The 27,061-nt window shown below is 28.7% G+C and overlaps 5 protein-coding genes across 5 annotated transcripts; 3 read left to right on the top strand and 2 right to left on the bottom strand.

Moving 5' to 3' along the window:
- Positions 1-1,771: 1,771 nt before the first annotated feature.
- MKS88_000508 (uncharacterized protein) lies at positions 1,772-11,232 on the top strand (the record flags this gene model as incomplete). The annotated part of the gene is made up of 6 exons (XM_067216181.1): positions 1,772-4,974; positions 5,061-8,805; positions 9,198-9,329; positions 9,462-9,651; positions 9,753-9,855; positions 11,097-11,232. 6 exons carry the CDS (start codon positions 1,772-1,774, stop codon positions 11,230-11,232), a joined length of 7,509 nt encoding a protein of 2,502 aa, XP_067075744.1.
- Positions 11,233-12,108: 876 nt separating this feature from the next.
- MKS88_000507 (protein tyrosine phosphatase) lies at positions 12,109-13,959 on the top strand (the record flags this gene model as incomplete). Its single annotated transcript, XM_067216169.1, has 1 exon — positions 12,109-13,959. The coding sequence occupies one exon, from the start codon at positions 12,109-12,111 to the stop codon at positions 13,957-13,959; it is 1,851 nt and encodes a 616-aa protein (XP_067075743.1).
- Positions 13,960-15,604: 1,645 nt separating this feature from the next.
- MKS88_000506 (V-type proton ATPase subunit a) lies at positions 15,605-18,989 on the bottom strand (the record flags this gene model as incomplete). Its single annotated transcript, XM_067216159.1, has 2 exons — positions 15,605-18,655; positions 18,969-18,989. 2 exons carry the CDS (start codon positions 18,987-18,989, stop codon positions 15,605-15,607), a joined length of 3,072 nt encoding a protein of 1,023 aa, XP_067075742.1.
- Positions 18,990-22,526: 3,537 nt separating this feature from the next.
- Positions 22,527-23,606, bottom strand: MKS88_000505 (uncharacterized protein; the record flags this gene model as incomplete). Its single annotated transcript, XM_067216149.1, has 1 exon — positions 22,527-23,606. The coding sequence occupies one exon, from the start codon at positions 23,604-23,606 to the stop codon at positions 22,527-22,529; it is 1,080 nt and encodes a 359-aa protein (XP_067075741.1).
- A 174-nt stretch (positions 23,607-23,780) lies between these two features.
- Positions 23,781-26,782, top strand: MKS88_000504 (YEATS domain-containing protein; the record flags this gene model as incomplete). Its single annotated transcript, XM_067216138.1, has 9 exons — positions 23,781-23,847; positions 24,528-24,604; positions 24,771-24,903; positions 25,070-25,188; positions 25,623-25,670; positions 25,886-25,988; positions 26,165-26,280; positions 26,428-26,458; positions 26,745-26,782. The coding sequence occupies 9 exons, from the start codon at positions 23,781-23,783 to the stop codon at positions 26,780-26,782; spliced, it is 732 nt and encodes a 243-aa protein (XP_067075740.1).
- Positions 26,783-27,061: the final 279 nt, after the last annotated feature.

Genomic DNA, 27,061 nt, shown 5'->3' with positions numbered 1-27,061 from the left:
TTTTTTTTTTTTTTTCTTCTAAGTGCTCCTTTCACAGGAAGGCAATAGATATGCGTATTTTTTAATCCCTCGAAACATGACGATAAAAAGAAAAAATTAAGAATTCCAAACAATGTTTTGCTTTTTATGTGATATAAATTGAAAGAGAGAACGTCGGAAATACATGCATGTTTGCGATAATGAAAATGGAAACAGCTTATAGCAATAAAAGCAAAAAAAACAAACAAACAAAAAAAAATAATAGAGGTATATAGATAAATAAATAAAAAAGTATATAAAATGAATGAAGAATAAAACGAATGAGGAATAAAACGAATGAGGAATAAAACGAATGAGGAATAAAACGATTGAGGAATAAAACGAATGAGGAATAAAACGAATGAGGAATAAAACGATTGAGGAATAAAACGAATGAGGAATAAAACGATTGAGGAATAAAACGATTGAGGAATAAAACGATTGAGGAATAAAACGATTGAGGAATAAAACGATTGAGGAATAAAGCGAATGAGGAATAAAACGAACAAAAAATGAGTACATAAAATCTTGGCCAAGAGCAATTTTGCATTTCTTTTTGTGCTCCATTTCCCCCCATTCCAGGGCAACAACGGGAATATAATATTTCCTACATCAAAAAACTTATGCCTTATGAACGCATAAACAGGGATGAACATACGTCTACTATATGAACATATATGGTACGTGTATAAACCCTCGCATATATTATGTATCACAAACAGGGTTTTTCTTTGTCCTTTTAAATTTGAAGCAAACATTCTGGAGGGCACTGAAAAAGGCTATCTACACAGTACTGTGTTGTGGGGGGAGACAATGAAAAATTGAAAGCTCACATGATTTAAAAAAAAAAATAAAAATAAATAGATAAATAAATAGATAAACAAATATATAAACAAATAGATAAACAAATAGATAAACAGATAAATAAATATATATATATATATATATATATATGCATATATAAATATATCAAATAGCTAAACAAATAGATAAATAAATAGATAAACAAATAGATAAACAAATAGATAAACAAATAAATATATATATATATGCATATATAAATATATCAAATAGCTAAACAAATAGATAAATAAATAGATAAACAAATAGATAAACAAATAGATAAACAAATAAATATATATATATATGCATATATAAATATATCAAATAGCTAAACAAATAGATAAATAAATAGATAAACAAATAGATAAACAAATAGATAAACAAATAAATATATATATATATGCATATATAAATATATCAAATAGCTAAACAAATAGATAAATAAATAGATAAACAAATAGATAAACAAATAGATAAACAAATAAATATATATATATATATATGCATATATAAATATATCAAATAGCTAAACAAATAGATAAATAAATAGATAAACAAATAGATAAACAAATAGATAAACAAATAGATAAACAAATAGATAAACAGATAAATAAATAAATATATATATATATATATATATATATTATATCAAATAGCTAAAAAAGATAAAGCTACTCCATGAAACGCATTAAAAATTGTTTGCAGCTCTGTTTAAGTACCAGTTGCTGTGCATAAAACTTTTTCGAATCCACTTTTCACGTCTGACCTTAGTGTAGTAGACATCCTTATCGAAATTCGCATAGACCTGTTTGTCGGTACATTCATTCAGTGTGATGGGCAATTTTTAATTAGTGATAACATTTTTTTTTTTTTTCTTTTTGTTTTTTTTTTTGTTTTTTTTGTTTCTCAAATGGAAAATCAGTACATATTTCCGAATGGATTTAGTAGCAAGGGGGAGTATATCAATGGAAACACAGGTGGAGGAGATAACATATCCCTTTTAAGTGGTAGAGTAAAAAAGGATGAAACACAAATGAAAGAAGCAAGTACAAAGAGAAGTAAGAATGCAAACCCTTTGATGAAGAGAATGATTGAGGGAAAATGCACCACAAATGATAGTAGTAAAGGTGGAACAACGATACAACCGATAGATGCATGTGTGAAAAATGATATTGGAAAAAAGGAGGAATGGAAAGAAACACAAGAAAAAGAGAGGAGGGTGGAATGGAAAGACGTACAAGAAAAAAGCGGAAGGGGGGAAGCAAAGTGGGACTCGAATGGCAGTTATAGTGATATGAGAACGCTAAAGGATGAAGATAATTACGAATTTTTGCATTACATAAACTACTTTTTCATAGAAAATAAAAGCGATGTAGATATATATTTTTCTGTTAAGGATTTTCTAAAAAATAGTAGTCCTACTTTAGTTTATTTATTAAAAAACATTTCTTTGTTGTCTCATATTATATATTTTTATGAAATAAAAGAACAACATTTATTGACTTCAAATGATATAGAAGTTATCAAGAACATTTTGTACAAAAACGAAGATAACCATTCGAATAATTACAATGTTGTTTATAATTGTATAATAGTTTTACTACAAATCGTTAGGTTAAGTACTCACGCAGGTGTAAAAAATTTTGCTTATTATCATTTATTACGAAATTTAGAAAAATTTTCTTTTCTTTTTTTTCTTAATTTTAATCTCGTAAAAGTAAAACATAGAGAAAATTTCTATGTGCTCCGAAACAATGAAGCTACTTTTATTAGCGACTTTATAACATTACATATTGTTCATATGTTAAATAATGATAATAAACTAATAAGAATATTTGCCTTAAAACTATGCCTTATTTTTGCTAAAAAAGTAAGTCAGAGTCCATATATTATAAACTATATTTTGAACATCCTTTTTCAACAAATAAATATAGATGAATATGTTTATTCCTTTTCTGTTCTCATCCAGTTAATACCATTGTTAAGTCATGATGTAATATATCATGTTATTGTTAATGTTTATAAGAACGTTGTAAAGAACCAGGGGGCTGAACGAATTTCGAGTAGTTTAAAAGAGCTCGAGGAGGTGGAGCATCATTCCTCCCTAAAAAGCTCCAAATGTGGGGAAACACCAAAGGGGAATGAGCATCATTTGCAGCATATTCCAAGGGAACAGCCAACGCATACGTCAAACTATTTACGCATGCAAGAAGAGGAGAGCAGTTGTGAACCTATAAATAGTAGTACGTTGCACCATGATGCGGTACATGCAGTACATGAAAATAATGAAAAGAAAATTATGAACAGTTCAAAAAAGGATGAAGGGTGGAGTAGTGGTTGTGGTGAAGAGGAAAAGGATCAGGGGAGCAACTTTAAAAGGGAAAACGAGCCAAGAAATAATCAAAACAAAAACATGGATGAAATGGGTGAACAACATGCCTACTGTGAAAGTGCATATGTAAATAAAAAGAATAAACATCGAAGAGGAAAAGGAGAAACGGAAAGAGAAATGGAAAGAGAAATGAGCGGAACAATGAGTGGAAAAAAAAGTAGAAGAAGCGCAATGCGTATTTTAAGAAATCCCTTTGCCTATGCCGCGTGCATATTTTTAAGCGAAATTGCAAACAAATTAAATGAGTTTATTCCTTATGTAAGTTTGTATTTATTTAAAAAATTATGGCGTATATTAAATAACGCATTTGAAATAGATATAGAGTATAGGAGTGAAAAAATGATTATGAACATTATAGACCATTGTTTTTATAGTACTACTTTATTGAGTTTTAAAAATTCCTTTCTGTTAAATTTACAAATCATTATAATAAAATTTTTGCTAAACTCATCTCAAACGGAATTACTTAGACAGAGAGCTATTACTTATTTTGCATTGAGAAGTCTGTTATATTTAATAAATAAGGGGAAAATTTACTTAATTTTTCACAATGCTTCTTCAGGAGTAGACTCATACCCATGCAGCGAAAACTTCAGTTCTTTTTATTTCAACTACTTTTCCTTTATTTGCACTGTTCGAGATTATGAATTACAAAACTGGTTTAACTGCCTCCATCTAGGTAGTAACCTTTCTATATATGCTTTCGTACATGTTTTGTACAAATTTTTTAAAGCGACAAATAGTATTAATTTCGAAGATTTTAACGACCATCGGGATTGCCCAAACTATGTAGATAAAAAGAGAAACAATTTCCCCCACGTGGAACAGTGCAAAAATAGAGATACAAAGGAGAACGACTGGATGAAACAAGAGAGTGTTAGCAAGGACGACAATATAAGTTTACATAACACATATTTTGACTTGTATATCAACAAATTTTTACGAGCCTATCAAAGGGGTGGTACCTCCATTGAAGACCCTCATAAGGTACAGGGTGGTGTAGTTTCGCTTGAAAAAAAAAAAAAAAAAAAAAATAGTAACATTAACATTAACATTAACAGTAACATTAACATTAACATTAACAGTAACAGTAACAGTAACATTAACAGTAACAGTAACATTAACAGTAACAGTAACATTAACAGTAACAGTAACATTAACAGTAACAGTAACAGTAATAATGATAATATTATTACTGTTAATATTGGCAGCAGTACTAAAAATCATATTTATAATAATAATAATAATAATAATAATAATAATAATAACTACATGAACAGAAGTAATAACATAACAGATAATTGGCCACTTGCTGCTGAAAGAAGCGGTGCGGACATATCTCACCCAAACAATATGCTAGGAAAATTATTAGATAATGAAAATTCTGAACAGGTCATGCAGAAGGCCCATTTTGTTCAGAAGGAAAATGAGCAAGGGGGACGCAGTTTAGAAGAACAGGAGAAGGGGAATTTTGACTTCACCATTGTGGTTAGCGATGAGGAAGATAAGGAAAGCGATGCGATTGTCGATTTGGATGTCCATATGAAGGAAAATGGTGTGGGGGAAGACGAGATGGATAAATATGAAAGAGGGGATGGTTACGACAGAAATGATACACACAAAAGCCATGAAAGTGGACCAAAAACAGTCGATGCGTTTTTCGATAATTTTGTTAAGTTGGCGAAAGAAAATGAAAAAGGCGATCTCATGAACGTGAAGCAGTTAAACATAATTTTGAAAATAAAAAAAGGAAAAAAAAAAAAAAAAAAAAAAATTTTTCATTACTTAAAAATGTGGAGATGAGTAGGGGTAAGGACAAGTACAACTCAGATGATGTTGAACTGAGTTATGATAACATAAATAGTAAAGTGTGCGATAGCAGGGACGATAATGGTTGCGGTATCAGCGATAATGCTAGAAGAAGCGATGGTATAAGTGGTATTACAAGCGGTGTTAGTAGCGATGTTAGTAGCAATGTTAGTAGCTCCATCAGCGGATGCAATAATATCAGCGCACATGATAAGAGCAGCAGTACCCCCAGCGAAAAGTTCGTCCATCACAATGGTGCAGCAAATAAAGTGCATAAAAAAAACAAGGAAAAAGAAAGCGGAGTTAATTGTGAAGGTAGAACAAATATAAAAGTAGAATGTAATTCTATGAATAGTTCAATAAGTGGTGGAAGTTTAGTAAGTGATGCTATAAGTGAAATAAGCAATGAAAAAAATAGTTTAGATGAAGAGGAAGTAACACGTTTAACCAATTTTAATAAAAGAGAACATGTTGATAAAATGAACGAAGATTTGTTATATTACTGTTATAATGTTTTGAAGAAAAATAAAATAAAACTGCATAATTTAATTAGTGAAGAAAGCTTAGATGGTCATATCTTTAAAGATAATTTTTTTGCAAGGTTCAAAAGGACCTTTTTGAAAAAAAGAGAAAAGGAGAAAAATAAAAAAAAAATAATAATAACAGCAAAAACAAAAGCAGCGGTAGCAGTAGAAGCCGTAGCAGCAGCAACGATGAAAGAACATCTTGGCACTGGCACAGAGACTAATGAAAAATATTTGTTTGACAGATTACCATATGAATGCGCAGGACCATTAAAAGAAAACATTCCTGATGATTTCATTTTGAAAAGAATAATGTTCATAAACATTTTATTCTTTTTGTATAATCATACCAATAATATACTAATTATGTTATACATATTTAAATGCTTGGCGATACTATCAAATTTTCTGGTATACGAGGAAGATATCAAAAACTTTGTTAGCATATTCAAATATTTTTATATTAATTTTTTAAACATTAAAGAGGATAAGGAAAATGAACATGACTCACTGTTCTGCAAAGGTAGCGATATAAACTTTAATGAAGTAGACTCCACAAATTGTTTGAGCAGAGACATATATAGGAATAATGTACAACAAAATGGAAAAATAGAAAAGCATAAAAAGAACGAGATAAAAAAAGAAAGCAAAAATAATTATACTACTGCAAGCTCTTTTTATAATTCAGACAATTCTCATACTACAAGTGTGATAATGTCATCTGATTCTTCTATTCATGGTGAAAACAATTTTGATTTATATTTGAATAATTTATTATGTTCTGGGGATCATAGTATTATGGACAAAAAAAGGAATGATAATACTAATTGCCCTTACTACTACTACAACAGCTATATTTTAAAAAAATTTATACAGTCTTATTTATCCAAAATACTTAATAAATTGGTAAACTATAAAAATGAGAAACTTTTAAATATCATTTTTCAGACTTTTTGTAATAATAAATTTATACCATTTTTTGATTTATTTTTTATTTTAAATAAAGAGAGGATACTTGAAATTTTAAACGATTCCTTCTTTTATTTAATAGAAAGAAAATGGATTGATAGTACCTGTAATAATTGTAATATTAAAAGGAATAATACTTATGATATAGACTCAATCATTAGTATTAAACAGGTTGAACAAAAGGAAGGAGCCAACTACTATGATATTGGTAAGAGTGCGAACATGTGTGTAATAAAAAAAAAAAAATTTTTTCAAACTTTTGAGCTTTTTCAACATGATATAGCCAGCTACCGAAATGTGAAACTTCTCTTTTATTTTTCCTTTTTTAATTATGGTAAAGATAAAGAAGTAATGGATGCAATGAGGAAAAAGGTTTTTACCTTTTTAAATATCATCAATCATATTTTTTCTTTTCAAAAAGGGAACAGAGAAAGGTATTATTTGAACAGGAGCCTGACTCAGGGAAAAAAAAAAATTAAAACAAATAAAATGGACAAAATGGGAGAAGTGGACAAAATGGGGGAAGTGGACAAAATGGGGGAAGTGGACAAAATGGGGGAAATGGACAAAATGGGGGAAGTGGACAAAATGGGGAAAGTGGACAAAATGGGGGAAGTGGACGAGATGGAAGGAATAAAAAGTAACTACTGCAGAAGCAATGCACATGTAGTACTTACGAAATCGCTGTGTAGTGAAAAAAAAAAAAAAAATAGTCTTGAAACATTGAGCGCGTTAAGAAAAATCGAATTTCCTAATTTGCGCAAGTCTGAGGGTAATACCTGTTGTGATAACAGTAAAGGTAACAGGAACAAATATAATTTTTTGGGAGAAAAAGAGGATTTATATAACGAATTAGACAGCAATGTGAGATATGCAAGTAGCACATGTAACTCGTCTTTATCCTTTTCATCGTGCTCAGGTTCTTCTTACTCAGAGGAAGAATCAAACTGTTCTTCTGATTGTTATTCTGTTTCGTCTTTGTCAAATAAATCGTTTAAAAATAAATTAATAGGAACATATGAAAAGTTGCATAATGAAGAAGAAAGAATACATTCTCTGCAAACATTAGAAATAAATAATTTAAAAAAAAACGAAACATGCTTTTTTTACCTTTACAAGACAGGTATTTATTGCATGAGTGCAGGTTTTTATAAACATAGTTACAGAATATTTGAGAAATTGTACCTCTTAGTAAGTAGTGGAGACATAAAATTATTGTGTAGATCTTTGTTAAATTATTCAAAATTTTGCTATATAAAAAGAAAGTTTGCAAATTATAGGAAAAATAAAATATATGTCAATCCTGTCAAATTTTTACAAATTTCTGAACAGTGCATGAAACAAATATTAAATTATAAAGAGAACTTTTTCCCTTTGTCAATTTTTTTAAAAATAAAAATAAAAATATATAAAGCAATTGAAAATTTAACAGTACTTGTAAATGATATAAAGGATGAAATAAATTTTACTGTAAAGTATTTTTCTTACAATATCGAAAAATTTATTTCGTCATTAAAAGATATAATGATAGCTATATTAATAATTTTAAATTTTAAGTATCTATTTTCAAAAGTATCAAAAAAAATACTAGTTATTTATATTATTATGATAAAATCCATGTTTATGTTATGTAATTTTTTAAGATATAAAATAATTCCATATTTATTTTTGAATTCCTCCTTTTTATTGAGTACCTTCATGGATGAAATTTCTCACGAGAGCAATCAGCCAAATGGTCAAAGTTGTGCAGCTGTTACTAATAGCGGAAGTTACTACAATGATGGCACTGATAATGATGAAGATGATATTGACAATTATGAAGCTGATGGTTACGCCAATGCTGCTGTAGACGTTGATGATGAACAGGACATATCAAACACTGTGTATGGGACGATACACAATTTTATAAGATTTTATGTGCACAAAAAAAAGGAAAAAACAATAAGAAAAAATATGTTTGCAAAAGAATTAAAAAATACAGAAGGGAAAATGTTTAAGGATATTTTAAATTATATAATGACACTATGGAAAAGCAAAGCTGTAGACTTTTTTTTTTATGAACATGTTCAGAATTTAAACGAACTCTGCGAACATTTATTTAAAGACAATATTATAAATAAAAAAAAAATTATAATGTTTATAAAAATATACTTAGTGGTCATTTACAAAATTAATTACCCGACTCCCCCGCGCGTGCTGTCGTCCTCCCCGGTGCCGTATGTCTCAAGCTCCACGTACATTTTCAAATCGGTAAAAGGGCATGCATACATGTGTTTGTATAAATATATATATATATATATGTATATGTATATATGTATATATATATATGTATATGTATATATATGTATATATATATATATGTATATGTATATATGTATATATATATATGTATATGTATATATATGTATATATATATATATGTATATGCATGTGTGTGTGTGTATGTTTTTTTTTTTTTTTTTTTTGTCATATTTTGTAGCTTTTTCTTGACGTGTTCATATATTTAGCAACCTTTTCCTGACGTGCTCATTTATTTTATAGCTTTTTCCCAATATGTTAGTTAATTCTCTCGTTTATTTGCTCGTTCCCTTTTTCGTTCATATGCTTGCTTATTTGGTCGCGTTTCTACCTTTTTTTTGCAGAATAAAGGTAAAGCATACCACGAAATTGAATCGTTTAAGTGCATAGGTCAACTGACGAATGCGAAGGTAAAAGAAAGGAAGCAGAAAAAAAAAAAAAAAAAAAGTCCATTAACTGAATTGCAAAATGTTCGAGTACTTATAAAAATCTGTCCATGCAGTGCTCGTTTTGCTTTAGTAATTTGTTTCACCATTGTGTATATATATATATATATATATATATATATATATACATACATATGTATATTTTTCCTTTTTTTTCCCAAGAATAACGTAATAAAGGATTTCTACTACTGCAATGTAAAGTTAATTTTGAAGAACAAAATAATGAGAGAGGTCAATGTAAAAAGTCGAGGTGTGCACATATCATATACAGTTCACATAAAAATGGAGGAGGAAAACTTAAAACATTTCAATATCTTTTTAACTCCTCTCGATAGAAATAGAAGCTTGCTTGGTCAGGCAAAGTCAACCGTATTCTTTTTAAAATATATCTAAATTTTGTAAGTTCAATTTAAACTTTGAACATGTGTATGTTGAGCATATTTCTGATTACAGGTTACAAACGAATAGACTTCTTGTCTATATTCTCCTCTGGGGTTATGAATGTGATAGTGGTTTTGTTCATAACTCGTTATTCGTCATTCATAATGCTAAATTAGTAAGTCTTAATTCGTACTACTCAATTGGTATCTGTTTTTTTTTTTTTTTTTTTTTTTTCCCAGAATTTTTACACATTAACGTGTTAATGCAAATATTTCACTTGTTCACATATGCTTTATATCTATTACATGTATGCTCACAAGTCAACATATTATGTGTACAGTGTACTAACACATAAACAATTTTGCGGCTGCAAAATTGTTTTTTCATCTTTTTTTTTTTTTTATCTTCCATATTGCATATTCCATATTGCATATTCCATATTCCATATTCGCTTTCCTTTTTCCTTTCCATTTTTAACTTTTGTCAATCGTTAATTATTCATTTTTTTCAAAAAAAATATCGTCCAGTGAAAACTTCACCGAAGAGTTTTACTTGTACAAATATTTATACATATATATATGTATATATATGTATATATGTATATATGTATATATATGTATATATGTATATATGTATATATATGTATATATGTATATATGTACATAACGTTTTATTATAATCCTAATTAATTCCCCGTCTGATATTTTTGCATTTTCCTTTTTTTGTTCCTTCCCCCTTTATTTAAAACATAATATCATACATATAAGAAATAATACATTTATGCAAAAACAAAATGATATAACTCGAATGCATAATTTGGTTCTTTGTTTCTTTTTTTTTTTTTTTTAAACAACCCCTCATTTATGTCATTCGAAAATGTGTGTGTGCAATTCGCTTTCCGCAAAATACGCTAAATGTTTTTTATATTATGAGAAAGTAAAGAAGTAAAGAAATAAAGAAGTAATGAAGTAAAGAAGTAAAGAAGTAAAGAAGTAAAGAAGTAAAGAAATATAGAAGTAAAGAAATATAGAAGTAAAGAAGTAAAGAAGTAAAGAAATATAGAAGTAAAGAAATATAGAAGTAAAGAAGTAAAAAAAAGAAAGAGGAAATAAAGCCACCATTCGTATTACAACCAATGAAATAAAAGAAAACGAAAGAAAAAAGAAGGTTAAGAAGAAGAAGCTTGTTTAATTGAGAATAATGAAGCGAAATAGGGAAAAAAAAAAAGAAACGAAAATAAAATAAATATAAAATAAGCCGCACTCTTCACACGCACGATGATACATGTGGTTATAAGAATTGTTCTTAGACAAAAAAATAAATAAATATATATATATATGTGTAAATAAAATAAAAAATTATAAAAAAAAAAAAAAAATAAATAAATTACCCCTTTTATCGTTACTACTATTTCAGCTCAACGCATTTTTATTCTGAACGAAATTTAAGCTTCGACCTTGACAATGATAGTAATAATAACAGTACTGAAAAAAAAAAAAACAAAAAAAAAAAAAAGAAAAAAGAAAAAAGAAAAAAGAAAAAAGAACAATGAAAAATGAAAAATGAAAAATTAAAAATAAAAAAAGAAAAAGAAAAAGAAAAAGAAAAATGAAAAAAGAAAACATATTTTTTACGAAAAAAAATAAAGGTTATACAGACAGAATTAACATCATAACTGCTCAATGTAGTTACGGGAAAAGAGCTCGAAAAATGGGTTTATCACTTCATCGTAATTGTTAGTACTGTCGTTACAGGAGCCATCAAAATATCAACATATTTGTTGTAATAATTGTTATCATAATTTTTCATAGTAATTGTCATAATAATTGTCATAATAATTGTTATAATATTTGTCTCAATAATTTTCTTAATAACTCTCTTCACCTATTCTCAACATTTACTCTATCGATAAAATTAAAAAAAAAATTAAAAAAAAATAAAAGTGAAAGACAAGAGAGAAAGAAAGGGTATCTCCTATTGGAAGTACTACCATACAATATAAAGCTGGAATTCTGAAACACGAAGGGGTAAAAAAAAAAAAAGTACTTCCATTCGACCGCTGCAAAAGCAATGAAAAGTGTCAGTATAAAACCATATATTCCGATATAACAAGTTTATATAGATCAAATAAAGGAAGAGGTAGAGAAGTACTATCAGGCTAAATTGATACTAGAAGCTATTTCACATAAAGTGGAAGCACACGTAACAGAGAAAGCACACGTAGCAGAGAAAGCACACGTAGCAGAGAAAGCACACGTAACAGAGAAAGCACACGTAGCAGAGAAAGCACACGTAGCAGAGAAAGCCCACGCATCCAATTCATCCAACTCATCCAACTCATCCAATTCATCCAATTCATCCAACTCATCCAATTCATCCAACTCATCCAACTCATCCCACGAATTCCACGCAGCACCGACCGCGTAGCATGGATGGGAAAGAAAAACGAAAGGAAAAAAAAAAGAGCAAAAAGTTTTACTCCAAAGAGGCGGTAAAAGCATTTGCATGGGCAGCCCCCAAATTAGAATTTTGCTTCAGTGGTAGAACTAGTAAAGATGACAAGGAAACAGATCAAAGGACCAATGATAACAACGACAGAATGATGTGTAATGCACCCCAGAGAACGTCAAAAAAATACAAATCAATCACTAGTTATAGCAAAAGTACTTTTAAATGTAACTCTAAATATTCGTTACAATTTGAAAAAAATAGAAATGTAATGAGTGGAATTAAATTAGAAAAAATAAATTTAAAAAATGAAAAAAAGGACCAATATGAAGGTGACCATGAATATGATGAACACCACAAGTCCGCAATTGCACAACATCAACCGCTTAGCACGTACCAGAAACTCAGCAGTAAAAGCAAAGAAGGCATACTCCACTCAGTGAGTAACAACTGTAACAATCTTTTTGAAGAGAAAATATTTGTTAGTGGTTATATATTTGCATCTGACATATTAAATATTCAAGAAAAGAAAATCACACATATTATTAATGCTGCAGGGTTTGAGTGCACCAATAAATTTGAAGGTATGTTTACATATAGGACATATTATTTAAAAGATGATATACATGATGATATTTTTTACATACTACTTGATTCCTTTTATTATATTAAAAAAATTCTAAAAAAAAATAAAAATCATAAAATATTAATACAATGTAATAAAGGCATTTCAAGGTCTATCATTATTTTTACTTTTTTCCTTATGAATGAACTGAACATAAATTATTTCGATGCATTTGATATTGTTAAGAAAGGTAGGGAACTGTCCAATCCTAATATGAATTATATTACTCAGTTGCTAAATATGTTTACCATGAAAAGTGCTATTCAAAATATGGCTACTACTATCACAGAAAGCAGAAACCAAAACGTTCCTTATAACGATGAAGGGGTGGGCGATGAAATATATAAAGAAGCAGTTGATAACGATCATCATGATTACACAGCCATACATATGGGCATTAACACGGATAGTAACCCACACATGAATAGGGGCGAAGGTAGTAACCCACACATGAATAGGGGCGAAGGTAGTAACCCACACATGAATAGGGGCGAAGGTAGTAACCCACACATGAATAGGGGCGAAGGTAGTAACCCACACATGAATAGGGGCGAAGGTAGTAACCCACACATGAATAGGGGCGTAGGTAGTAACCCACACATGAACAGGGGCGTAGGTAGTAACCCACACATGAACAGGGGCGTAGGTAGTAACCCCCATTTAGACAGTAACAATGAGAGAAATATCATTCCTCCTTCAAGTAGTGTGAGCCCAAATGTTAATATGGAAAATGAGATAAAGAATTTAGACCATACAAATGGGGAAAAATGCAATAAATTTATTATCCTTTTTAGAATAGATAGTGTTGAAAACATCCTTACGCTTACAAACTTATATAACCCAACTAGTAATAATACCCACATCAACGATTATGTTACACTAATCGATAGAAGATTTAACTACATATTAACTATTAATTTTAACGATTATTATTTGCTTTTATTTGATAACACGTTTGAAGAAATATACATTACCTTGTTTAACCATTTCATTTGTGTTGCTCATAATTTTTTTGGTACTATTAGCACTACCGATATGACAACTGGAAATGGAATAAATAAGAGTATCGTCAGGTCAGACTTCAGTATCCTCATCAACAAATTTAAAATGAACGCCAAACTTTTCAACCGCTTGTCGATCTATGACCAGCTCTACTGCAACGTGCAGAGCTTTCTTAAAAAAAAAAAATTTTTAAAATTAGAATGAATTGTGAAGGTGCCCATACACACTTTGAGGATTTGCCTCGTCTACCTTTTGCATAATGAACATCTCGTTTGTTTAAAGAATAGAACGTGCATTTATTAACCATTTTGTGTTTTCACCAGTTCATCCACCCATCCATTCATCCATTTGCCCGCTCACACATTCGTTTATTTCTTTTCCGTTATGTGCCTACTCCCCTTCGTTTGCCCATCCAAAGCGGAACATAATGCACATGTTTTCCGTTCATTTCATTTTATTTTGTTTTACCCCCTTTACACTTTTTACAAATTAACCTGACTCCTCAATTGACCTTACATACACTCTACAAATGATAGGCACAAATTAAGACTATAAGGCTATGATTATAGACAAATTTCGAAAATCATTTCCCCTCCTTCCTCCCCATCCAACATATCATATGTAACTACCCCTCTCCACTGACTGACCTATAATATAGACACAATACTTTAGGCTTAGACCTTTATATATAGAATTTCAACAAAAGATCTTTTTTAAAAATTATTTAATATTGTTCATCGTCTCATAACGCACTTTCAGTTCGCTTGTTATGTAGCGTGTACAGATATATATACACAAACATACATTATATTAAAAAAAAAAAAAAAAAAGAGCTGGGTAAAAAAATTAATTCTACATAGAGTCGTAAAGCTAGTAATAGAATTAATCGTAAAATTATTTGCAAAACTGTTTGCAATATTAACTGCAATACTAATTGTACATAGGGGGGGTCTCTCTAGCACACACACATGTAAGCACAGCCTCCTCCTCCTTTGTGTAAAAAAAAAAAAAAAAAAAAAAAAAAAAAAAAAAAAAAAAGAAAAAAGAAAAACTGCAAAATTTCCACAAAAAAAGGAGATAACATATATATAATTATTCATTCATTTATATACGTTTATGTACGTACCACTAAAAACAGGGGGGGGGGATAAAAATTACTTCCACAAAATCGAGCAAATAATGAATGAGAAATGAAAAGCGTCCGATGAAAGAAAAAAAAAAAAAACATATAAATAATATAAATAGTAATAGTATAAATAGTAATAATAAAAATAGTAATAATAAAAATAGTAATAATAAAAATAGTAATAATAAAAATAGTAATAATAAAAATAGTAATAATAAAAATAGTAATAATAAAAATAGTAATAATAAAAATAATAATAGTAACAATAATAATAAAAAATAATAATAATAAAATAAACAAAACAAAAAAAAAAAATAATAATAATAATAAAATAAAAAATAATAAAAAATAAACATGCAGAATGTTCACAAAAAAAAAAAAAAAAAGGTATTCACCAAAATATGGAAACGAGTTTCACGACATATACATATCGTGCATATATATGATGCTTGTAGAAAAAAGAAAAAAAAAAAGGTTCCGATTGGCTGCATAACGCACTTGGGTGTTCATATAAATAATAGCAAAAGTAATACAGTGTAATAGTCGTGAGTATATGTAACACGTTTGAATACTGCGCTTTATCTTTTTTTTTTTTTATGCATAGAAAGGTTCGACTGCTCCTCCCCTTGTTCTTCATCTCTAATTGCAGCATTTTCACGGATAGATGCACATTCACATGCATACCCACTCACTTGTATACCCATTTGTGCATCAACACACAGCTCAGTCCACCTCCGTGAGAAGCTTCTTAATATTGAATGGTTTGAAGGGTATCCCATCACCCTTGTAAAACTTGTTTTGAAATTCGACCCACTGGAGCCTTAAGGAGTGAAGAAAACATTCTAAGGTATCCATACATAATATCACTGCAATTGTTAATATAGAGAAGAGTTGTGAGAACAGTATTAGGTTTATAAGGACTGATATGAAGCTATCTTTTCGTAAAGAATTTAAGATGGTTTGTTCAAAAAAAACAAAAGATAGTTGTTGATGAGCTAAGGATAGAGCCCATAATCTTAAATAAGAAGCAGTGTTACTAATAAGACCTAGAATAAATTCAATAGTTTCAATCAACTGTTCGATCCATATTTCTGATAAATTTTCTTCATGATGGGATGATCGTCCTTCTGTTACAATAGAATCATCATCGGGTGATGTTGGACTTAGTAGATGTGCTTCCATTTCATCATCCGTTCTTTTCCCCTTTCGTTTAGATGTTAAATAATCATTATTCCCATTATTCTCTTGGTCATACCCATGCTTCATTACACTACGTTTATAAATAGATGACGATGAAGATAATAACCCATTGGTACCAGCTCCACGAATGTTACTGCTACTATTGTTGTTATCACCTCCATTTACTCCATTGTGATGGTTAAATGAATTTGTCATTTCTTTCTCTGTGTGTTCATAGTACATGCATGATTTACCATTGTAGTTACTACCATGGTCAGCATAGCCACCATAACCACCATAGTTGCTCCCCCTCTTCCTTTTCTTCTCTTTCATTATGGCATAGGTCCTTATGGCTGGTTTACACACAAACATGAAGGGAATGCACAGGATGAAGAGTGCAATAAGAAATGCCTGGACGATTCCCTGGTGTGCATAAAATTGGTTAGACTTATTAATATCTTTTAACAAATACATGTTAATAACAGTGTTAATGATACCTTGTTTTTGAAAACCACCATACCCTATAGGAGTGATCCATTTATAAATAATTAAAAAAACTAGGTAACCAATGATAGATAACATCATAACTAACTGCGGTAAAAATTCAAAAAAGAAATCAATTTTTCTCTTAAAATGTAAAGCATTTAATCCTTTCATTAGAACACCAAAAGTCATATGTAAAAAACCTATAATAATAGAAAATTTCATCTTGAACGAGTTAATATATGTTAACTCATTTTCTGCTCCTAACCATTTAGCATCAAAACCAAAGATATATGGATGTGCAAATTCCTTCTCACCAGTAGTAGTATTTACAACTTCTCTTCTTTTATAATATTGTACAGAATCTACTTCTTTATCTACTACAAACATAGATGTAAACAAATTCAAAGGCATAGAGAAAAAATCATTATATAAAAAACCAGCATAAACTGCAAAGAAACCCATCAATAGAAGCATATATCTTCCATCAAATAGCATTGAAACCATTTCATTATTACTTTTATTTTTTATTCTATTATTCATTAATATTAAAAATAATGCAAAAAGAAAAATACACACTCCATGACCTACATCCCCATACATGATGCCAAACAAAAAAGGAAAGGTTATGATTGTAGATATAGCTGGATTTATTTCTCCATATCTTGGTATCCCATATGTGTCAACCATCGACTGATATGTTTTTGTAAATTGATTTGTTTTAATATATGTAGGAGGAGAAATATTCAAGGTTAATACCTTATCTGATAGTAATAATGCAGAAACTAAATCGTTTGATGATTTGTTTATTAATATATGTCTTATTTTCTCTTCATCATTTCCACTATACCAACAATCACAACGTAATGTTATATCACTACCTTCAAAAAAATTTAAATTATTATATATATGTCTTTCCTTTTTACAAAATAACTTCCACTCTTCTATCAAACTATTTTTATTTGGTTCTACTACATTTATTAACACAAATATTTCATTTATAAAATATTCTTCATAGGCTTTTAATGCTTTTTCCTTATCATTTATTATTTCTTTCAACTCCTTCAATCTTTGTTTTGCTTGTTCATATGTCTTCGGCCAATCATATGTTTTCACATCATATGCTTTACATATTTTCATTATCTTTTCATATATACTACTTTGAGCTGAACCTTGACAATATACAACAAACACACTTTTTAAATCGTTTTCTTTTTTTGACTTTTCCTTGTTCATCATTTCATTTCCCCTATAACCCATATTCCCACCATTTCCTGTTTTGTTGTTTAACAAAATTTCTTTTCCATTAACTCTGTCACTACTACCAGTAACAGCACCACCTCCACCTCCACTATTACTGCTTCCATTGCTACTGAGACCACCTCCAATACCAGCTGCACCTGCGCTAACACCAGTACCTACCCCATCATTCATACTTTCATCTATATTTTGAAAATATGTATATGTATTACCCCTTAAGGCCCTAAATATAGTTCTACTAAAACTCTCTTGATCTTTTGTATTAATAACACCAGATATATTTGTAAACATCATGTTAATACCATCCCTCATTATATGAGTGGATAATGAAATATCTTCCTCTTCATTATTAATATTATTATTATTATTTAATGTACTATCATCAAAAGGGGTTGACGGTATTATATTTTCACGTGGTCTTATATTCATATTTGCATTTTTCGAAACATCAGGATTTAACTGATTTATCGCTGTTAATATTACATGCTTCTCCTCAATAGCATTATTTTTCTCATCTACTAAATCTTTGTTATTGTTACAGAAACGAACAAATTGAACATGTAATCTATTCAAAGACTCTTCTACTTGATCTAATTCATATATATTATCATGATCTAAAAAATTATCTATCTTACTCTTTTTTATTTTTACATTTGGTAATTTATTAATATTCTCTTCTAAAAATCTCAATATCCTTTCCATATCATCTATACGTTGAATGTATTTCTTGTATTGCCTCTTCATCGTTTTCTCGTTCATGTCAATAAACTGTATATCTACTTGTTTTCCTAAACAATCCAGATATTCCCTTGCCCGATCGGAAGGCAAAACCAGGGTTCCATGTTTCATAGTCTACAAAAGGAAGGAGTGGGAAAAAACAAAAAAAAAAAAATAAAATAAATAAAAGCAAAATAATGCTAAATACACACACACACACACACACACATGAATATACGTACGAACGTACATGCACACTACGGGAACAAAATGTGCAAGTAGAAAGGCGAACAAACGAACACCTCAAATGGGAAGCCTCTCATAACAAAAGTCTTCACAAACAAAGGAGCGCAATTGGCTCATTTTTAAAGTGATAAATCAAAATATAACTTTACATGCACATGTGCAACATATATACAGTTTCTTGTTCCCATTTTTCTCTGCTTACTTCTGATCGAAATATTCCCATTTTTCCTCTATACTTTTGAAAAAATAAAAGTAAAAAAAAAAAAAAAAAAAAAAAAAAAAAAAAAAAAAAAAAGAAGAAGAAGAAGAAGACCAAATCGAAGAATATACCCACGATGAAAAAAAAATAAAATTTATCTTTACGTATTAAATCATATGTAAAACAGGAATCCACAAATGTGCATATTCGCAAATGCTTTTTTATTTATCCCTTGATTTCTTCCTTCGAATGTTTACAAAAATACTTTGGTATGCTTATTTTGGGGGATATGCAACTGATACTTGAATACAGGCAAACAAAAAAGGAGTAATCCTCACTAGACTTCAATGAGCACCCAGGGATGTCACATACATGCACACACACATACAGATAAGTATGCATACATATACGTATATATATGTATATTATAGGTACACACGTCCATTATCCATTCATACATGTATTATATGTACTAACGATTAAATGTATGCAAAGCAAAAATTATTACTATCCTAAGGAAAATACACAAAAACTACAGCAAATCAACGTACCTCACTTTTCATTTAATTTGTGGCATTAAACCATTATCACACAATGCATGATAATCAAAAAATGATAAATGCCGAGGGGTTTAAAAAAAAAAAAAAAAAATTAAAAATATGAAAAATGGTGAAAATATGAAAAATGGTGAAAATATGAAAAATGGTGAAAATATGAAAAATGGTGAAAATATGAAAAATGGTGAAAATATGAAAAAAGGTGAAAATATGAAAAAAGGTGAAAATATGAAAAATGATGAAAATATGAAAAATGATGAAAATAAGAAAAATGGTGAAAATATGAAAAATGGTGAAAAATATAAAAAAGATTATTACGAATAAAAGATTAAAAAGAATAACATAATAAAAACATATTACGTTTTAAAGCGTAAATAAAAGTGGAACAATATTTTTTGAATTTATGGAATGCGTATATTTTGCCCTTCGCCATAGATTTTACTTATCGACTCTGATCGATGTAATACATAAATTAGTGTGCCAAGGGATCAAAGCAAAAAAAAAAATAAAAAATTATAAAATTAAGCAGTAAATTATAGTTTGCAGTAAATTATAGTTTGCAGTAAATTATAAAGTTTGCAGTAAATTATAAAGTTTGCAGTAAATTATAAAATTATGCAGTAAATTATAAAATTATGCAGTAAATTATAAAATTATGCAGTAAATTATTATGTTATAAAGTTAATAAAATTTTTAAAAGCGGCTTGAAAATGGCAAGTAGTGTATGTTATGTATATGTGTGTACATATCGGTAAATGTAAATGTATACATGAGTAAATGTACATATAAATATATGCGCATATGAATATAAATCATACATGTACATATCCACATATGGTTATGTTCAAACAAGGTTATGTTCAAACAAGGTTGTATTAAAACATGGTTGTATTAAAACATGGTTGTATTAAAACATGGTTAAATTTACACTTACATATGACTTGCTCCCATTTCAAATTAGCATACCCTTCAAAATGTTCCTTCTATTACTTGGCATTTGTTTCATGAAATTTTTACTTTTTCCTCTCCGCTTCAATATTTCATTAACTAAAGTGGAGCTCTTTCAATAAAAATCGTGTGAGTAAATGTACACAAAATATATATATATATGCATATACATTTATATACATGTATGTGTACATATAAGTATATATTTATGTACTCCAATTTGTTTACTATATACCCATACAGTCGCATTTTTCGTGTTTTAAAAATGTGTACAAATTTATGTATATGTATATGTATATATATATATATATATATATATATATATATATATGCATATAGCACAATTAAATATATGTACATAAAACTTTCATGTTTTTCCGCATGTATATATTTAATACCTCTACATGCATTTCTGTGCCTTCCATTTATTCATTCCCGAACCTTATCTCACATTTGAATTAATTTATATGTAGTGTTAAAATCATAGATTATTATATATAATATGAGCCTTAATTTTATTTAATTTCATATAATACTTTTTTTTTTAACCCTTTATTTGGATTTGTGCAGTTAAATTATATTATAACTAGTTAAGGAAAAACAAAAAAAAAAAAAAAAGGAAAAGTAGAAAAAAGAAGAAAAAGAGGAAAAGTTGAAAAAAAGAAAAAAAAGGTTAAAAGCAAAGGAAAAAAAAAAAAAAAAAAGGGAAAAGGGAAAGAGAAAAGAAAGAGAAAAGAAAGGCAAAGAAGAAAAAAAAAAAAAAAAAAAAAAATATTGGCTAGTTCAAATTTATCCCTGAATATATCACTTCAATTTTATATATTACTTGTTCATATTTTTTTGGTGAATTTTCATCGATATATAGTACCTTTTTTTTTTTTTTTGTCATGTTTTCACTATTTGTTTATATACGACTTTTTTTTTATGCATTTGTTCATGTGTACATATATATATACATAAATATATACATATACGTACATATACATAAATGTATAGATATATGTGTATATATATTACATTCTAACGTAAACCTTTTTGATCCTTTTGTGGGTAAAATAGCTCGCACCTGATTGTGTTGTATGAAAAGCACACGTATTACATAGTTGTTTTAAAATAGCAGTTATGCATTTAAATTTTAAGGATACTAATTTAAAAATATATATAATGGGCAATTATGTACTTTTAAAAAAAAGGAATGTAAATGCTGAGCTTTCAGTGTACAGTGATGTACTGACTAAAAAGAGTAATTATACTTCTTACATAAAAGAAAAAAAAAAAAAAAAAGGAAAAAGAAAAAGAAAAAGTAAACATTAAGGTTGAATGTGCAAGATAAAGGAATAACTCCTTTTACATTGCAGAAAATTAAAACATCATGAATGTGAGGCAAGTTGGGACAAATTTAAACAATTTAAAGTATTTGAAGGAAAAAAATAAGAGAACAAAAAAAAAAAAAAAAAAAAGTTAAAGGTTAAAAAAAAGGATAAATAAAGCTTAAAAGTAGGAACAAAAGGGAAGTAAAAAAGTATAAATAAGAGATAAAATTTTTTTTGAATGATGTAATGGTTAACCGCCGTGCTCATTACAAATGGATAAGTAAATTTCTCAAAAAAAAAAAAAAAAAAAATTTATAGTTGGGTTAGTTCTTCTTCCTCCATTTCGCTTTATTGTATGTATATTAAGGGCACAAGAATTTAAGGGATTAGAGCTTGTATGTGTGTGTGTGTGAAGTACGTTACCCTTCTGCACCGCACGTTATCTGTTATGTATATGCCATATGTGTGCTGTAGAGCACTTTACTGTAACATAATATACTACATTATACTATATCAAACTGTACTGTATCACTTATAGTGGCTCGTCTTTGCACTATTTAATTTCATACCTTGATGAATAATACATGTTTAATATACATACATATATACATACATACGTACATACATATGTGTAAATATAAACGCGTATAACTGTGAGGGCTTTGTGCACGCGCAAATACATATACCTGCAGTACTCGGATGTACACGTAATCTCACTTTAACTGTGTGCTAGTTTCCACCCCTTAGAGATCTTTTAACTGTGATAGGTCAACATTATCGGGGAAAAAGCGAACATTTTCGCTCTGCTTGTTTAAGAGCTGGCTGTATATGGGATTTATTTTTTTACATGTATTCAATAAAAGATCCAAATGCGGTACATACTTTTTCATTTTTTCATTTTCTTCCGCGTATTCTAATGCATCCAACAAGTATAATTCAAATTCTTCCAATTGCTCAATACTTCTAATGATAGACTTAATTATTGGTGCTCTATCTTCTTCTATATCTAAAGTAGTTGATAAAAATAATATTCGCGTAAAATCATAAGTACCCTTTTTATTTAATTTTTGTTGTGCTATAATTCTGTCTTTTAACGTTCTAAGGATTTTTTCTGATATGCTAATATCTTCCTCTTCTTTATTATAATTATTAGTATTAAAATTGATTTTATCATTTTTGACAAGTTTTGTATGTGCTTCCATTATTTTATCATCAATGAATGTTAAAAGGTATACATCAATTAATCTTTTATTAAACATATCTGTTATTATTTGGTCTATATTATCACCTTTTAACATGCTAGCTATGAGGTATTCTACTTTTTCTTTTGCTTTTTTTTTTCGTAAACCTATAATATATGGATTTAAAAAATTCTGTACTTTAATTAAATTATTTTGTTTCTCTTTTTCATTATTTTTTCTGTACAGGTAAATTTTATGATTAATTACTTCTTCATATACATCATTTTCGCTAAGTGTATCTAAATAATTCTTAACATGATCATATTCAAGAATTTTCATTTTTTCAATTTCTTCTATAATTTTTTGTTTTTTATCAACCTCTAAAAATAATTCTTTATCCTTCATAAAATGACCTGTTACCTTATCTACACTTCTTTCAAAATCGTACAAGTGGTTGTTTCTTTTTTTACTTACCACTGATGATGAATAAATAAAATTATACTTTCCCATCCCCTTTGCAATTACAAACCTGTTTATTAAATTCTTCTTATTCTTCAGTTTTAAACAAAAAAGATTCCTCTGCAGTAGCATTAAAGCTAAGACGTTTAAGCAGATGATACGTCTACTGAGTATTTTACTCATACTGGTAAGAGCGTCGATGGGGAGGGCCAGCACGCATGGTATATGCATACATAAGTGCATATACGTGTATATACATATATATATATATATATATGTACTCATAATAACACACCCACCCATATATATATATATATATATATATATGTATAAATATAGTGGGAAAGGTAATGCTATATGTGTTGGCTGTTTTTGAGGCACATATTCCTTCTTACTAGGGGGAAAGAAATAGAGGCATGTGGCGGTACTAAGATGTTTATTCCTACATGCCTACAGTGTACATATGTATGTGTTTATATGTACATATATGCATAAATATACAATGCTTTAAAAGTTGGGGGGGCTGCTGTTCCGTGCTTAGTAATTTTTTAAAGGAAACGTTATACATACATACGTAAATTCGCGCATACGTAGGTGCATAACGCGTAGTATGTAGCTCATACCTGTTTAAGTACATTTGCCAAAGTAGAAAACTTTTTTAATTAATTTCGGTTTATCTTTATCAAAAAAAAAAAAAAAAAAATGGATTAAAAACATGGGCAAAAAAAATCTAAATGCATGTACATGTCAGAATAAAAATTATTATTAAAAGAATTATTTCTTCAAAATTAATAACATTTTTACAACAAAATGCAAAGACTTAGCATACTGTTAAAATAAAAAATGTTTTCATGCGTATAGGTAATTCATTTATGCAAACGTATAGGCATTAATGCGTACATTCGTAAAAGATAAAAAATGCTTCTAAACGTGTAGCCATTCAAGTATATATATACTTACATACATACGTATGTTCATTTCCCCTAAAAAGTAATATAAAAATATCAGTAAAAAATATTTAAGAGTTGCTAAGATATTCATACGAAAAAGAATTAGTTATTCTGAAAATTTTTCATTTCCCTTTTTTTCTTTTTTTTTTTGTAGTGGAAAATCGGATGCAAAATGTGAAGTTGGTAAGGCCTGTAGTTGTTGGGACTTATGCCTTTTTACTATCGCAGCAGGTATGCACATAAGCAGAAATACAAATTGTGTATATATATATATGTACACATGTATATATGTATTTAATAGTAAAGCCGCATTTGTGTGCGCATTTTTTTTTTTGTTTATCTTTTTTTTTTTTAATGTAAAATTACGCCGAAAATTATAACCATTTTAAAAAATCAGGAGAAAAGAAAATATGGTAATATGACTCATAAATGGACTTGTTTGCTGCGATGCCCTAACTCGTCCGACCTTTCCTTGTTTGTGAATAAAGTTATCTTTGAATTGGATCCTTCTTTTATTTACCCTAAGAGAGGTCTCATTTTGTTTTATTATTTTGCTTTATTTTATTTTTTATTTTTATGAACAAGCTAGCTATTTTCACGCCACCTATTATATGTTTACCGTACTGCCTCATTCTATTAGTACGCATATATGAATGTCGTCCCCTCGTTTTTTCTTTTTTTGCTTTTTTCTAACAGTTTACACACAGCCCCCTTACGAAGTTAACGAAATTGGGTGGGGGGAATTTTACTTGACAGTAAAAATTTATTTTGCCGATTCGACTCAACCGCCTGTCAACATTGTGCATTTTGTGAAGGTATATGCCCCATAAGTAAAATTTATTGCTTGTTCATGCAAAAATGGAAATTTAGGAAATATAAGCAAATTGTGAAAATTATAAAAATTTTGAATATTATGGAAAATTTGAATGTTATGCAAATTATGAAATTTATGAAAATTTGAATGTTATGCAAATTATGAAATTTATGAAAATTTGAATGTTATGCAAATTATGAAATTTATGAAATTTGAATGTTATGCAAATTATGAAATTTATGAAAATTTGAATGTTACGCAAATTATGAAATTTATGAAAATTTGAATGTTATGCAAATTATGAAATTTATGAAATTTTAATGTTATGCAAATTATGAAATTTATGAAAATTTGAATGTTACGCAAATTATGAAATTTATGAAAGCTTTGAATATTATGCAAATTATGAAATTTTTTTTTTTCCTTTTTTAACAGCTGAACACAGAAGCCGAAGTGACGAGTCCCCCCTGCGTAGTCAACGAGGTTAGTACGTTTAAAACAATAAAATGGAGAGAAGCAAAAAATGAAACACAAACGCCAAGTGATAAATGACTTGTAACAAACGACGTATACCAAATGAAAAATAACACATAGCACAGGACATGATACAAAGGATAAAATTAAAATAAATAAAATAAAGGAATAAAGCAAAAGGACACCCATTAAAAGTGCATTTATTTTTAACTGTTCATGTTCAGACATACGAGGAAATTATTTTTAGGAATCCCACTGTAAGCTTGTACAACAAAATTGTACAGAGTAACAACACGAAAACCGCACCCCATAAATTCCAAGAACATTGTACGCAAAAAAGGAAGAAAAAAAAAAAAATGAATTACTGCGTATTGCATGTACGCCTACATATATGTGCACATGTATACATACATAATATATCTACACACATATATCTACACACGTACACCCGATTATCACAGTGCAATTTGTACATGTATCCTGCTTCTTCCCCCTCGCTACAGTTATTAAATATAACTTTAAGGAAGACCTGTACACAAAAAAGTATCTTCAATTTCAGTCGACAGTGCAAGAGGAAATATGCGATCTCATGTCGGAAGCAGCTCAGTTATCAAAGGACGTAATGAACGCATATATGTGAACACAAATGCATGCACATGATTATTCTGACTCATGTTCGCGCTGCTTTTACTTTATGTTTTCACCGTAATTGCGCAGTATTTACACTATGTATGTATTTTTTTTTTTTTCTTTCTTTTTCCCACAGATTAACGAAGTCCAACAAAAATATTTTTCAAGTACAAATTTCTTTTTTTACGTTAATTCGGGAATAACTTCTTTATTATGCGGATTTTACAAATTTTATCTTTTCTGTTTCCTATACCTTTTTTTGTGCAAATTTGTGTCTTTATACCTCCATATTTTGTTGTATTCACCGCATTATTGTACTCGTTCGTTGTGCCGTTCATTCCATTCTTTCATTCAACTTATTCATTCTATTCATTTTATTCATTCTATTCATTCTATTCATTCATCCCACTCATTCAGCCCACTCATTTCGTCTTTTCCTTTTTTCCTTTTTAGTGAAAGCCGATATGGGGGTTAGCAGCGACGAAAATTAGACATGCCGATCCTCTGTCCTTAACAGAATGACATTTGCAGAAATTGCACCATTTTTTTTTTTTTTTTATCAACATTTTAAATGATATAACTTGATTTTACATTTATACTCGTTATGAGGTCTTTTTATTTTATCTATTTTATCTCTTTAATTTTGTTTTATTTATTCTGTTATGTTCATTTTGTTATATTTATTTTAACTTATTTATTATTATTATTATTATTATTATTATTATTATTATTATTATTATTATTATTATTATTTTTTTTTTTTTTTTATT

The sequence above is a fragment of the Plasmodium brasilianum genome, chromosome 1 (assembly GCF_023973825.1).
Source record: "Plasmodium brasilianum strain Bolivian I chromosome 1, whole genome shotgun sequence".
Lineage (NCBI taxonomy): Eukaryota > Apicomplexa > Aconoidasida > Haemosporida > Plasmodiidae > Plasmodium > Plasmodium brasilianum.
Note: the sequence above shows the minus strand (reverse complement) of the source record. Positions and strands in the feature narration are given on the sequence as shown.